The following is a 13954-nucleotide window of genomic DNA, read 5'->3' on the forward strand; positions in this document are numbered from 1 at the left end:
GCCCGCCACAGCCCTCCACTGCCCTCCACTGCCCGCTACTGCCCGCTACAGCCCTCTACAGCCCGCTACTGCCCGCTACAGCCCTCTACTGCCCGCTACAGCCCTCTACTGCCCGCTATAGCCCTCTACAGCCCGCTACAGCCCTCTACTGACCGCTACAGCTCTCTACTGCCCGCTACAGCTCTCTACTGCCCTCTACTGCCCTCTACTGCCCTCTACTGCCCTCTACAGCCCTCTACTGCCCGCTACTGCCCGCTACTGCCCGCTACTGCCCGCTACTGCCCGCTACTGCCCGCTACTGCCCCCTACAGCCCCATACAGCCCGCTACTGCCCGCTACTGCCCCCTACAGCCCCCTACAGCCCGCTACAGCCCGCTACAGCCCGCTACAGCCCCCTACAGCCCCCTACAGCCCCCTACAGCCCGCTACAGCCCCCTACAGCCCGCTACAGCCCCCTACAGCCCGCTACAGCCCCCTACAGCCCGCTACTGCCCGCTACTTTCCGCTACAGCCCTCTACTGCCCTCTACTGCCCGCTACAGCCCGCGCCCACTACAGCCCTTTACTGCCCTCTACTGCCCGCTACAGCCCTCTACTGCCCTCTACTGCCCTCTACAGCCCTCTACAGCCCGCGCCCACTACAGCCCTCTACTGCCCTCTACTGCCCGCTACTGCCCGCTAAAGCCCTCTACTGCCCTCTACTGCCCGCTAAAGCCCTCTACTGCCCTCTACAGCCCGCGCCCGCTACAGCCCTCTACTGCCCTCTACAGCCCTCTACTGCCCGCTACAGCCCTCTACTGCCCGCTACAGCCCTCTACTGCCCGCTACAGCCCTCTACTGCCCGCTACAGCCCTCTACAGCCCGCGCCCTCTACTGCCCTCTACTGCCCTCTACAGCCCTCTACAGCCCTCTACAGCCCGCGCCCGCTACAGCCCTCTACAGCCCTCTACTGCCCTCTACAGCCCGCCACAGCCCGCCACAGCCCGCCACTGCCCGCCACTGCCCGCTACAGCCCTCTACAGCCCGCTACAGCCCGCTACAGCCCTCTACAGCCCGCTACAGCTCTCTACTGCCCGCTACTGCCCGCTACTGCCCCCTACAGCCCCCTACAGCCCGCTACAGCCCGCTACAGCCCCCTACTGCCCGCTACAGCCCTCTACTGCCCGCTACAGCCCTTTACTGCCCTCTATAGCCCTCTACTGCCCTCTACTGCCCTCTACTGCCCGCTAAAGCCCTCTACTGCCCTCTACAGCCCGCGCCCGCTACAGCCCTCTACTGCCCTCTACAGCCCGCTACTGCCCTCTACAGCCCGCCACAGCCCGCCACAGCCCGCCACTGCCCGCCACTGCCCGCTACAGCCCTCTACAGCCCTCTACAGCCCTCTACTGCCCTCTACTGCCCGCTACAGTCCGCGCCCGCTACAGCCCTTTACTGCCCTCTACAGCCCTCTACTGCCCGCTAAAGCCCTCTACTGCCCTCTACAGCCCGCTACTGCCCGCTACTGAGACCTTGACCTTTGTGTATTTCATGGCAGGTTATTGATTTTTAAAAAAACAACTATAAAATGATGATCTTATTTAGTGCTGGCGTTTCTCTCTTGACGATGCCTGGAGCTGCCACGTTTCACACTCCTCTGGACCGGTCAGCGATAAGAATAGTCGTATATTCATGATCGTTTTCTGGACTATACAAATATGCCACAATAGAACGTTTTAAATAGATGTAGTTCTTTTAATGCATTGACCATATTGTAGGTTTCTGCACTTATATAAAGTTCATATTTGAGGCGTTTTGAATCATCTCAGAACCAAACTCACTGTTATCGGTATCGGATCGATGTCCTGATATTTGCCTCAGTATTACTTGGTATCCGATGGACGGTATCGGCCTTCACTGCTAAACAGACTCAAATGCAAAGACGCAGCGGCGTTCAATCAAAATGTCAAATCATTCATATTCATAGATCTTGTCCTTCTAGAAGCTTCAGTCACACATTTACACCTTTAATGTTAAATAGAAAGGATGATCTGACCCGTGGAGCGCTCAGAGGTCAGCAGCAGTTGTTTTCCCTTTGCTTGCATTGACCTGCCTGTGCCTCTGCCTCTGCTCTTCTGTCCACAGTGAAAGGCTCTCGTCCAGGGAAGAACGTGCAGCTGACCGAGGGAGAGATCCGGGGCCTCTGCCTTAAATCTAGAGAGATCTTCCTCAGCCAACCCATCCTCCTGGAGCTGGAGGCCCCGCTCAAGATCTGCGGTCAGTGCTGTGTGCGGTGTGGTCAAGCTCAGGCTGACTCGTGTGGTCAAGCTCAGGCTGACTCGTGTGGCCCTCTCTGCTGCCCCCTGCAGGCTTATACTTCTCTGTAAAGAGTGTGGCCCTCTCTGCTGCCCCCTGCAGGCTTATACTTCTCTGTAAAGAGTGTGGCCCTCTCTGCTGCCCCCTGCAGGTGATGTGCATGGTCAGTACTACGACCTGCTGCGGCTCTTCGAGTACGGAGGCTTTCCCCCTGAAAGTAACTACCTGTTCCTGGGCGACTACGTGGACCGAGGGAAGCAGTCCCTGGAGACCATCTGCCTCCTGCTCGCCTACAAAATAAAGTTCCCCGAGAACTTCTTCCTGCTGAGGGGGAACCACGAGTGCGCCTCCATCAACCGCATCTACGGCTTCTACGATGAGTGTGAGTACAACGAGCAAATGAGGAGAACCCGAGGTGTAAAGCAGGACACTGCAAGAAACAACACTCACACTCACACACACACGCTCTCACACACACACACACACACACACACGCACGCTCTCACACACACACACACACACACACACACACACACGCTCTCACACACACACACACACACGCTCTCACACACACACACACACACGCGCTCTCACACACACACACACACGCTCTCACACACACACACACACACGCTCTCACACACACACACACACACACACGCGCTCTCACACACACACTCTCACACACACACACACACACACACACACACACGCTCTCACACACACACACACACACGCTCTCACACACACACACACACACACGCACGCTCTCACACACACACACACACACACACACACACACACACACACGCTCTCACACACACACACACACACGCTCTCACACACACACACACTCTCACACACACACACTCTCACACACACACACACGCTCTCACACACACACACACACACACACGCTCACACACACACACACGCTCTCACACACACACACGCTCTCACACACACACACACACACACGCTCTCACACACACACACACACACGCTCTCACACACACACACACACGCTCTCACACACACACACACACACACGCTCTCACACACACACACACACACGCTCACACACACACACACACGCTCTCACACACACACACGCTCTCACACACACGCTCTCACACACACACACACACACACACACGCTCTCACACACACACACACACACACACACGCTCTCACACACACACACACACACACACACACGCTCACACACACACACGCTCTCACACACACACACGCTCTCACACACACACACGCGCTCTCACACACACACACACACACACACGCTCTCACACACACACACACGCTCTCACACACACACACACACACACGCTCTCACACACACACACACACACACACGCTCTCACACACACACACACACACACACGCTCTCACACACACACACACACACGCTCTCACACACACACACACACACACACGCTCTCACACACACACACGCTCTCACACACACACACACGCTCTCACACACACACACACACACACACACACGCTCTCACACACACACACACACACACACGCTCTCACACACACACACGCTCTCACACACACACACACGCTCTCACACACACACACACACACACACACACACACACACACACACACACGCTCTCACACACACACACACACACACACGCTCTCACACACACACACACACACGCTCTCACACACACACACACACACACGCTCTCACACACACACACGCTCTCACACACACACACACGCTCTCACACACACACACACGCTCTCACACACACACACACACACACACGCTCTCACACACACACACGCTCTCACACACACACACACGCTCTCACACACACACACACACACACGCTCTCACACACACACTAGTCATTTCTTGTTTATGATCAAACGTGTCATAAATAATGCTGGGTTGTTTCCAGGCAAGCGGCGATACAACATCAAGTTGTGGAAGACGTTCACAGACTGTTTCAACTGTTTACCTGTGGCCGCCATCGTGGACGAGAAGATCTTCTGCTGCCACGGAGGTCAGTGCGCCTGCCCGCCACCAACAACTGCACCTTTACTCACACGGCACATGGGCGGAGTCGTGCGGCACATGGGCGGAGTCGTGCGGCACATGGGCGGAGTCGTGCGGCACATGGGCGGAGTCGTGCCGCACATGGGCGGAGTCGTGCGGCTTCACTCCACACCATCCATGAACCTGATGTAGAAACTCGACTCTAAAGTCAGTCAGATATTTCATCGGTTACATCGTGCGCTCCTAATTCTTATAATTGTTCTTGGCCTCGAGCTGATAGGGTGTTTTTTCTCATGACGTGACGCCCGCTACGTGTCGTAACGTGACGCCCGCTACGTGTCGTAACGTGACGCCCGCTACGTGTCGTGACGCCCGCTACGTGTCGTGACGCCCGCTACGTGTCGTGACGCCCGCTACGTGTTGTGACGTGACGCCCGCTACGTGACGTGACGCCCGCTACGTGACGTGACGTGACGCCCGCTACGTGTCGTGACGTGACGCCCGCTACGTGTCGTGACGTGACGCCCGCTACGTGTCGTGACGTGACGCCCGCTACGTGTCGTGACGTGACGCCCGCTACGTGTCGTGACGTGACGCCCGCTACGTGTCGCGACGTGACGCCCGCTACGTGTCGTAACGTGACGCCCGCTACGTGTCGTGACGTGACGCCCGCTACGTGTCGTGACGTGACGCCCGCTACGTGTCGTGACGTGACGCCCGCTACGTGTCGTGACGTGACGCCCGCTACGTGACGCCTGCTACGTGACGTGACGCCCTCTACGTGTCGTGACGCCCGCTACGTGTCGTGACGTGACGCCCGCTACGTGTCGTAACGTGACGTCCGCTACGTGTCGTAACGTGACGCCCGCTACGTGTCGTGACGTGACGCCCGCTACGTGTCGTGACGTGACGCCCGCTACGTGTCGTGACGTGACGCCCGCTACGTGACGTGACGCCCGCTACGTGTCGTGACGTGACGCCCGCTACGTGTCGTGACGTGACGCCCGCTACGTGTCGTGACGTGACGCCCGCTACGTGTCGTGACGTGACGCCCGCTACGTGTCGTAACGTGACGCCCGCTACGTGTCGTAACGTGACGGCCGCTACGTGTCGTAACGTGACGCCCGCTACGTGTCGTAACGTGACGCCCGCTACGTGTCGTAACGTGACGCCCGCTACGTGTCGTAACGTGACGCCCGCTACGTGTCGTGACGTGACGCCCGCTACGTGTCGTGACGTGACGCCCGCTACGTGTCGTGACGTGACGCCCGCTACGTGTCGTGACGTGACGCCCGCTACGTGTCGTAACGTGACGCCCGCTACGTGTCGTGACGTGACGCCCGCTACGTGTCGTGACGTGACGCCCGCTACGTGTCGTGACGTGACGCCCGCTACGTGTCGTGACGTGACGCCCGCTACGTGACGTGACGCCCGCTACGTGACGTGACGTGACGCCCGCTACGTGTCGTGACGTGACGCCCGCTACGTGTCGTGACGTGACGCCCGCTACGTGTCGTAACGTGACGTCCGCTACGTGTCGTAACGTGACGTCCGCTACGTGTCGTAACGTGACACCCGCTACGTGTCGTGACGTGACGCCTGCGACGTGACGCCCGCGACGTGTCGTGACGCCCGCGACGCGACTTACGCGAGGTGACGCCAGCGGCGTGACGGCCGCGACGTGACGGCCGCGACGTGACGTGTCGTGACGCCCGCGACTTCCGCGACGTGACGCCAGCGACGCCCGTGACGTAACGTGACGCCCGCTACGTGTCTTAACGTGACGCCCGCGACGCGACTTCCGCGAGGTGACGCCAGCGGCGTGTCGTGACCCGGCGTGTCGACGCCAGCGAGGTGACGGAACGTGACGGCCGCGACGTGACGTGTCGTGACGCCCGCGACGCCAGCGACGCCCGTGTCGTGACGCCCGCGACGTAACGTGACGCCCGCGACGTAACGTGACGCCCGCGACGTAACGTGACGCCCGCTACGTGTCGTAACGTGACGCCCGCTACGTGTCGTAACGTGACGCCCGCTACGTGTCGTAACGTGACGCCCGCTACGTGTCGTAACGTGACGCCCGCTACGTGTCGTAACGTGACGCCCGCTACGTGTCGTAACGTGACGCCCGCTACGTGTCGTAACGTGACGCCCGCGACGTGACGGAACGTGACGGCCGCGACGTGACGCGTCGTGACGCCCGCGACTTCCGCGACGTGACGCCAGCGACGCCCGTGACGTAACGTGACGCCCGCTACGTGTCTTAACGTGACGCCCGCGACGTGTCGTGAATCCCGCGACGCGACTTACGCGAGGTGACGCCAGCGGCGTGTCGACGCCCGCGAGGTGACGCCCGCGACGTGACGGCCGCAACGTGACGTGTCGTGACGCCCGCGACTTCCGCGACGTGACGCCAGCGCCGCCCGTGACGTAACGTGACGCCCGCTACGTGTCTTAACGTGACGCCCGCGACGCGACTTCCGCGAGGTGACGCCAGCGGCGTGTCGTGACCCGGCGTGTCGACGCCAGCGAGGTGACGGAACGTGACGGCCGCGACGTGTCGTGACGCCAGCGACGCGACGTGACGCCAGCGACGCCCGCGGCGTGTCGTGACGCCCGCGACGTAACGTGACGCCCGCTACGTGTCGTAACGTGATGCCCGCTATGTGTCGTAACGTGACGCCCGCTACGTGTCGTAACGTGACGCCCGCTACGTGTCGTAACGTGACGCCCGCTACGTGTCGTAACGTGACGCCCGCTACGTGTCGTAACGTGACGCCCGCGACCTGACGCCCGCGACGTGTCGTGACGCCCGCGACGCGACTTACGCGAGGTGACGCCAGCGGCGTGTCGTGACCTGGCGTGTCGACGCCCGCGAGGTGACGCCAGCGGCGTGTCGTGACCTGGCGTGTCGACGCCCGCGAGGTGACGCCCGCGACGTGACGGAACGTGACGGCCGCGACGTGACGTGTCGTGACGTGTCGTGACGCCCGCGACTTCCGCGACGTGACGCCAGCGACGCCCGTGACGTAACGTGACGCCCGCTACGTGTCTTAACGTGACGCCCGCGACGTGTCGTGACGCCCGCGACACGACGCCAGCGGCGTGTCGTGACCCGGCGTGTCGACGCCAGCGAGGTGACGGAACATGACGGCCGCGACGTGTCGTGACGCCCGCGACGCCAGCGACGCGACTTCCGCGACGTGACGCCAGCGACGCCCGCGGCGTGTCGTGACGCCCGCGACGTAACGTAACGTGACGCCCGCGACGTGTCGTAACGTAACGCCCGTGGCGCTCGTGCTCTTGACCCTGGTTGGTAACGGCGCCTCCCTGTGCTCGCAGGCCTGTCCCCGGACCTACAGTCCATGGAGCAGATCCGCAGAGTCATGAGGCCCACAGACGTCCCGGACCAGGGCCTCCTCTGTGACCTACTCTGGGCCGATCCGGACAAAGACGTGCTGGGCTGGGGAGAGAATGACCGGGGCGTGTCCTTCACCTTCGGAGCCGACGTCGTGGCCAAGTTTCTGCACAAGCACGACATGGACCTAATATGCAGGGCGCACCAGGTGTGTGTGTGTGTGTGTGTGTGTGTGTGTGTGTGTGTGTGTGTGTGTGTGTGTGTGTGTGTGTGTGTGTGTGTGTGTGTGTGTGTGTGTGTGTGTGTGTGTGTGTGTGTGTGTGTGTGTGTGTGTGTGTGTGTGTGTGTGTGTGTGTGTGTGTGTGCGCGAAGTCGTGGGGTGTGCGGCTCTTGAATGAAGTCGTGGGGTGTGCGGCTCTTGAATGAAGTCGGGTGTGCGGCTCTTGAATGAAGTCGTGGGTGTGCGGCTCTTGAATGAAGTCGGGTGTGCGGCTCTTGAATGAAGTCGGGTGTGCGGCTCTTGAATGAAGTCGGGTGTGCGGCTCTTGAATGAAGTCGGGTGTGCGGCTCTTGAATGAAGTCGGGTGTCCGGCTCTTGAATGAAGTCGTGGCGTGTCGGGTGTGCGGCTCTTGAATGAAGTCGGGTGTGCGGCTCTTGAATGAAGTCGTGGCGTGACGGGTGTGCGGCTCTTGAATGAAGTCGGGTGTGCGGCTCTTGAATGAAGTCGTGGCGTGTCGGGTGTGCGGCTCTTAAATGAAGGCGTGTCGGGTGTGCGGCTCTTGAATGAAGTCGGGTGTGCGGCTCTTGAATGAAGTCGTGGCGTGTCGGGTGTGCGGCTCTTGAATGAAGGCGTGTCGGGTGTGCGGCTCTTGAATGAAGGCGTGTCGGGTGTGCGGCTCTTGAATGAAGGCGTGTCGGGTGTGCGGCTCTTGAATGAAGGCGTGTCGGGTGTGCGGCTCTTGAATGAAGGCGTGTCGGGTGTGCGGCTCTTGAATGAAGGTGTGTCGGGTGTGCGGCTCTTGAATGAAGGCGTGTCGGGTGTGCGGCTCTTGAATGAAGGCGTGTCGGGTGTGCGGCTCTTGAATGAAGTCGGGTGTGCGGCTCTTGAATGAAGTCGTGGCGTGTCGGGTGTGCGGCTCTTAAATGAAGGCGTGTCGGGTGTGCGGCTCTTGAATGAAGTCGGGTGTGCGGCTCTTGAATGAAGTCGTGGCGTGTCGGGTGTGCGGCTCTTGAATGAAGGCGTGTCGGGTGTGCGGCTCTTGAATGAAGGCGTGTCGGGTGTGCGGCTCTTGAATGAAGGCGTGTCGGGTGTGCGGCTCTTGAATGAAGGCGTGTCGGGTGTGCGGCTCTTGAATGAAGGCGTGTCGGGTGTGCGGCTCTTGAATGAAGGCGTGTCGGGTGTGCGGCTCTTGAATGAAGTCGTGGGTGTGCGGCTCTTGAATGAAGTCGTGGGTGTGCGGCTCTTGAATGAAGTCGTGGGTGTGCGGCTCTTGAATGAAGTCGTGGGTGTGCGGCTCTTGAATGAAGTCGTGGGTGTGCGGCTCTTGAATGAAGTCGGGTGTGCGGCTCTTGAATGAAGTCGTGGCGTGTCGGGTGTGCGGCTCTTGAATGAAGTCGGGTGTGCGGCTCTTGAATGAAGTCGTGGCGTGTCGGGTGTGCGGCTCTTGAATGAAGTCGTGGCGTGTCGGGTGTGCGGCTCTTAAATGAAGGCGTGTCGGGTGTGCGGCTCTTGAATGAAGTCGGGTGTGCGGCTCTTGAATGAAGTCGTGGCGTGTCGGGTGTGCGGCTCTTGAATGAAGGCGTGTCGGGTGTGCGGCTCTTGAATGAAGGCGTGTCGGGTGTGCGGCTCTTGAATGAAGGCGTGTCGGGTGTGCGGCTCTTGAATGAAGGCGTGTCGGGTGTGCGGCTCTTGAATGTAGGCGTGTCGGGTGTGAGGCTCTTGAATGAAGTCGTGGGTGTGCGGCTCTTGAATGAAGTCGGGTGTGCGGCTCTTAAATGAAGGCGTGTCGGGTGTGCGGCTCTTGAATGAAGTCGGGTGTGCGGCTCTTGAATGAAGTCGTGGCGTGTCGGGTGTGCGGCTCTTAAATGAAGGCGTGTCGGGTGTGCGGCTCTTGAATGAAGTCGGGTGTGCGGCTCTTGAATGAAGTCGTGGCGTGTCGGGTGTGCGGCTCTTGAATGAAGGCGTGTCGGGTCTGCGGCTCTTGAATGAAGGCGTGTCGGGTGTGCGGCTCTTGAATGAAGGCGTGTCGGGTGTGCGGCTCTTGAATGAAGGCGTGTCGGGTGTGCGGCTCTTGAATGAAGGCGTGTCGGGTGTGCGGCTCTTGAATGAAGTCGTGGGTGTGCGGCTCTTGAATGAAGTCGTGGGTGTGCGGCTCTTGAATGAAGTCGTGGGTGTGCGGCTCTTGAATGAAGTCGTGGGTGTGCGGCTCTTGAATGAAGTCGGGTGTGCGGCTCTTGAATGAAGTCGGGTGTGCGGCTCTTGAATGAAGTCGTGGCGTGTCGGGTGTGCGGCTCTTGAATGAAGTTGGGTGTGCGGCTCTTGAATGAAGGCGTGTCGGGTGTGAGGCTCTTGAATGAAGTCGTGGGTGTGCGGCTCTTGAATGAAGTTGTGGGTGTGCGGCTCTTGAATGAAGTCGTGGCGTGTCGGGTGTGCGGCTCTTGAATGAAGTTGGGTGTGCGGCTCTTGAATGAAGGCGTGTCGGGTGTGAGGCTCTTGAATGAAGTCGTGGGTGTGCGGCTCTTGAATGAAGTTGTGGGTGTGCGGCTCTTGAATGAAGTCGTGGCGTGTCGGGTGTGCGGCTCTTGAATGAAGTTGGGTGTGCGGCTCTTGAATGAAGGCGTGTCGGGTGTGAGGCTCTTGAATGAAGTCGTGTGTGTCCGGTGTGTGCAGGTGGTAGAAGACGGTTATGAGTTTTTTGCTAAGCGGCAGCTGGTCACGCTGTTCTCAGCTCCAAACTACTGCGGCGAGTTTGACAACGCCGGCGCCATGATGAGCGTGGACGAGACGCTCATGTGCTCCTTCCAGGTACAACAGACACGTACTTTTACTACGTCTCTGTGTAATGTTTCAACAGACGTGTACTTTTACTATCTGTGTATTTGTAATGTGTACTTTTACTAGTCAAACTGTCCAATCACAGATCAGACCAAACCAGGGCCATTAAAGCCTCATAGAGTTTAGAAGTTTGTCCTTTTAAATCATGCTAAGCTAAGGAGAATCGCTTGGCCTTTCTTGATTGTTCCACGATCAGAGGAGAGGACGGGAAACTCCAAATAGAAGTATATAGGAAACCTACACACACGGACCAGTATCTGCTCTTTGGTTCCAACCACCCACTACAGCACAAGCTGGGGGTGATCAGAACCTTACAACACAGAGCTCAAGGTGTGCCCACCAGCTCAGAGGGCAAGAAGAAAGAGGAAAAACATGTCCGAAATGCCCTCTCAGCCTGTGGTTACCCCGCTTGGGCTCTCAACAGAGTGAAGAGAACCAAGAAGCAGGACAAAAGGGAAACTGAACAGAGAAGGAAGGGTGTTTCTATCCCTTATGTGTCTGGCCTCTCGGAAAAACTGCAGAGAATTTTTAGACAACACGAAGTCCCTGTTTATTTTAAACCATGAAACACTTTAAGACAAAAACTGGTTCACCCAAAGGACAAGTTGCCGACTCAAAAACAGAGCAATGTAGTTTATTCGATCCAATGCAGTGAAGAAAGCTGTAAAGAACGTTACATAGGTGAGACAAAACAGCCTCTACACAAGAGGCTCTATCAGCACAGAAGAAATACAAGTTCAGGACCTCAGAGTGCCGTGCATCTCCATCTTGAAGCCTCTAATCACTCGTTTGAAGACGGTGAGGTGAAGGTTTTAAGCAGGAGAAAAGATGGTTTGAAAGAGGAGTCAAGGAAGCTATTTTTGTTAAAAAAGAAAGACCTTCTTTAAACAGAAATGGAGGGCTTAGGTTTAATCTTCCTGGTATTTATAATGGGTTACTGAACCCCTGGAAAGGTAGAGGACCAGGACCAGGACATTCAGATGCTAATCAGGTCCTCAGGGTGGTTGAGCCAGGGTCTCACTAAGACCAAGAGGATTCTAATAGGCCATTAAAATTCTGAATAGGCTCGGTAGATACAAGGGGGAGTTTCTGTTGAAACAAACAACTCCTTCTACTTCAGGAGGCTCCGCCCAATGGGCGGGTCTTACCACAGAACAGTATTAATATCGGAGTTCTCGATCTAAATTCTTTTATTGACAATGACTCTTGGATGAGAGTCGAAACGTCTATTTTTTCAAACTGAGTCCAGATGAAACAACTGAAGCTTTTTCTACTATGGAACACGCCTGGACCAATGAGGGATTACAACGACACTTTTAAATCATTATTTCTGGTTGTCAATGATCAACTCCAAGACCAGAGGACGGCCCAGTAGTTCTCCCACATGTCAGTCTCTCCCTGCGCGCTACTGCACACCTGCAGCCTCGCTCTGGCTCGCCACGACGGGTCGGCGATAAAGAAGCCGCGACGAAGATTTGTCCCTGTTTGAATAAGTCATTCTACAAACGCCTGAACCTAAATATGACATGTCAGGACAATCAGTGTTTCGACAGTAACAGTGTCATATAAACTTGTAGATTTATGATTTCTAAAGTGAATACAGTTAAATACATTATAAACCAAATCAAGTTAGAAATGTGTGACTGAAGATGTTTAGGGATAAAGAGTCTTATCGAAATGTCTTTGTGTTTTTATTCTGTTGAGACAAACAAATACGATCAAAAAACAACTTAGTTTTACTCTTGATTGTTGTAGGTCTAATTTAAACCTGGAGAAACTCAAAAGCATGTGTCAAATAAAAGTCTGGTTTTGTAGTAAAAACTGAATATTTTCTGTTTTGGTTCAGATTTTGAAGCCGGCCGATAAGAAGCTGTACCCGTACGGAGGGGGAGGCGGCCTGGGCTCCGGTCGACCCGTCACTCCTCCACGAAATTCAGCCAAGGCCGCTAAGGCTAAGAAATAACACCCAGAGGCAGCAGCGCCCCCTAGAGTTCCTCCCCCGTCTCTCCTCTACCTCCCGACTTCCTCCTTCAGCGCCGACAAACCAGGGTTCAGTCACGCCTCTTCTGCAGACCGCCATTTTCAAACTCATCTCGCTGTTTTCTCACTTTTTCCTGGTGTGAGTGCGTGTACAGTGTACAGTGCGTGTACAGTGCGTGTACAGTGCAGTGTACAGTGCACAGTGTACAGTGCACAGTGTACAGTGCGTGTACAGTGCACAGTGTACAGTGCGTGTACAGTGTACAGTGCGTGTACAGTGTACAGTGCGTGTACAGTGTACAGTGCGTGTACAGTGTACAGTGCACAGTGTACAGTGCGTGTACAGTGTACAGTGCGTGTACAGTGTACAGTGCGTGTACAGTGCGTGTACAGTGTACAGTGCACAGTGTACAGTGCACAGTGTACAGTGCACAGTGTACAGTGCGTGTACAGTGTACAGTGCGTGTACAGTGTACAGTGCACAGTGTACAGTGTACAGTGCACAGTGTACAGTGCGTGTACAGTGCACAGTGTACAGTGCGTGTACAGTGCACAGTGTACAGTGCGTGTACAGTGTACAGTGTACAGTGCGTGTACAGTGTACAGTATACAGTGCGTGCACAGTGTACAGTATACAGTGCGTGCACAGTGTACAGTGTACAGTGCGTGTACAGTGTACAGTATACAGTGCGTGTACAGTGCACAGTGCGTGTACAGTGCACAGTGTACAGTGCGTGTACAGTGCAGTGTACAGTGCGTGTACAGTGCACAGTGTACAGTGCGTGTACAGTGCACAGTGTACAGTGCGTGTACAGTGTACAGTGCGTGTACAGTGTACAGTATACAGTGCGTGCACAGTGCACAGTGTACAGTGCGTGCACAGTGTACAGTGCACAGTGCACAGTGTACAGTGCGTGTACGGTGCACAGTGTACAGTGCGTGTACGGTGCACAGTGTACAGTGCGTGTACGGTGCACAGTGTACAGTGCGTGTACGGTGCACAGTGTACAGTGTACAGTGCGTGTACGGTGCGTGTACGGTGCACAGTGTACAGTGTGTCTTACGTATGGTTGTCACTTGTTCTTCAAAGGCACAGACCAGTGTTGAACGTCCATAAAACGAGACGTTTCAGTGACGTCTGAACGTCCTCCAGGTGAAACGTCTCTCAGTCAAATCATTCACTATAATAATAATGCATCGATCTTGGACAGAGAAAACGATGGCGTTGGAG

General features: G+C 56.7%; 1 protein-coding gene across 2 annotated transcripts in view; it reads left to right on the forward strand.

The window, feature by feature from the left end:
- The window catches only part of ppp1caa (protein phosphatase 1, catalytic subunit, alpha isozyme a), a 36418-nt gene extending 23611 nt beyond the window's left edge, over positions 1–12807 (forward strand). For both annotated transcript variants that reach the window (XM_072443805.1, XM_072443806.1), the window contains 6 exons: positions 2121–2252; positions 2443–2673; positions 4232–4336; positions 7672–7895; positions 10579–10713; positions 12590–12807. In XM_072443805.1, coding sequence (XP_072299906.1) covers positions 2121–2252; positions 2443–2673; positions 4232–4336; positions 7672–7895; positions 10579–10713; positions 12590–12706 — 944 coding nt within the window. In that variant the 3' untranslated portion in view covers positions 12707–12807. The remainder of the gene's footprint in view (positions 1–2120; positions 2253–2442; positions 2674–4231; positions 4337–7671; positions 7896–10578; positions 10714–12589) is intronic.
- The last annotated feature ends 1147 nt before the right edge of the window (positions 12808–13954 follow it).

This window comes from Eucyclogobius newberryi, unplaced genomic scaffold (assembly GCF_026437365.1).
Source record: "Eucyclogobius newberryi isolate DKJ021-1_F unplaced genomic scaffold, fEucNew1.0.hap1 SCAF_13, whole genome shotgun sequence".
NCBI lineage: Eukaryota > Metazoa > Chordata > Actinopteri > Gobiiformes > Gobiidae > Eucyclogobius > Eucyclogobius newberryi.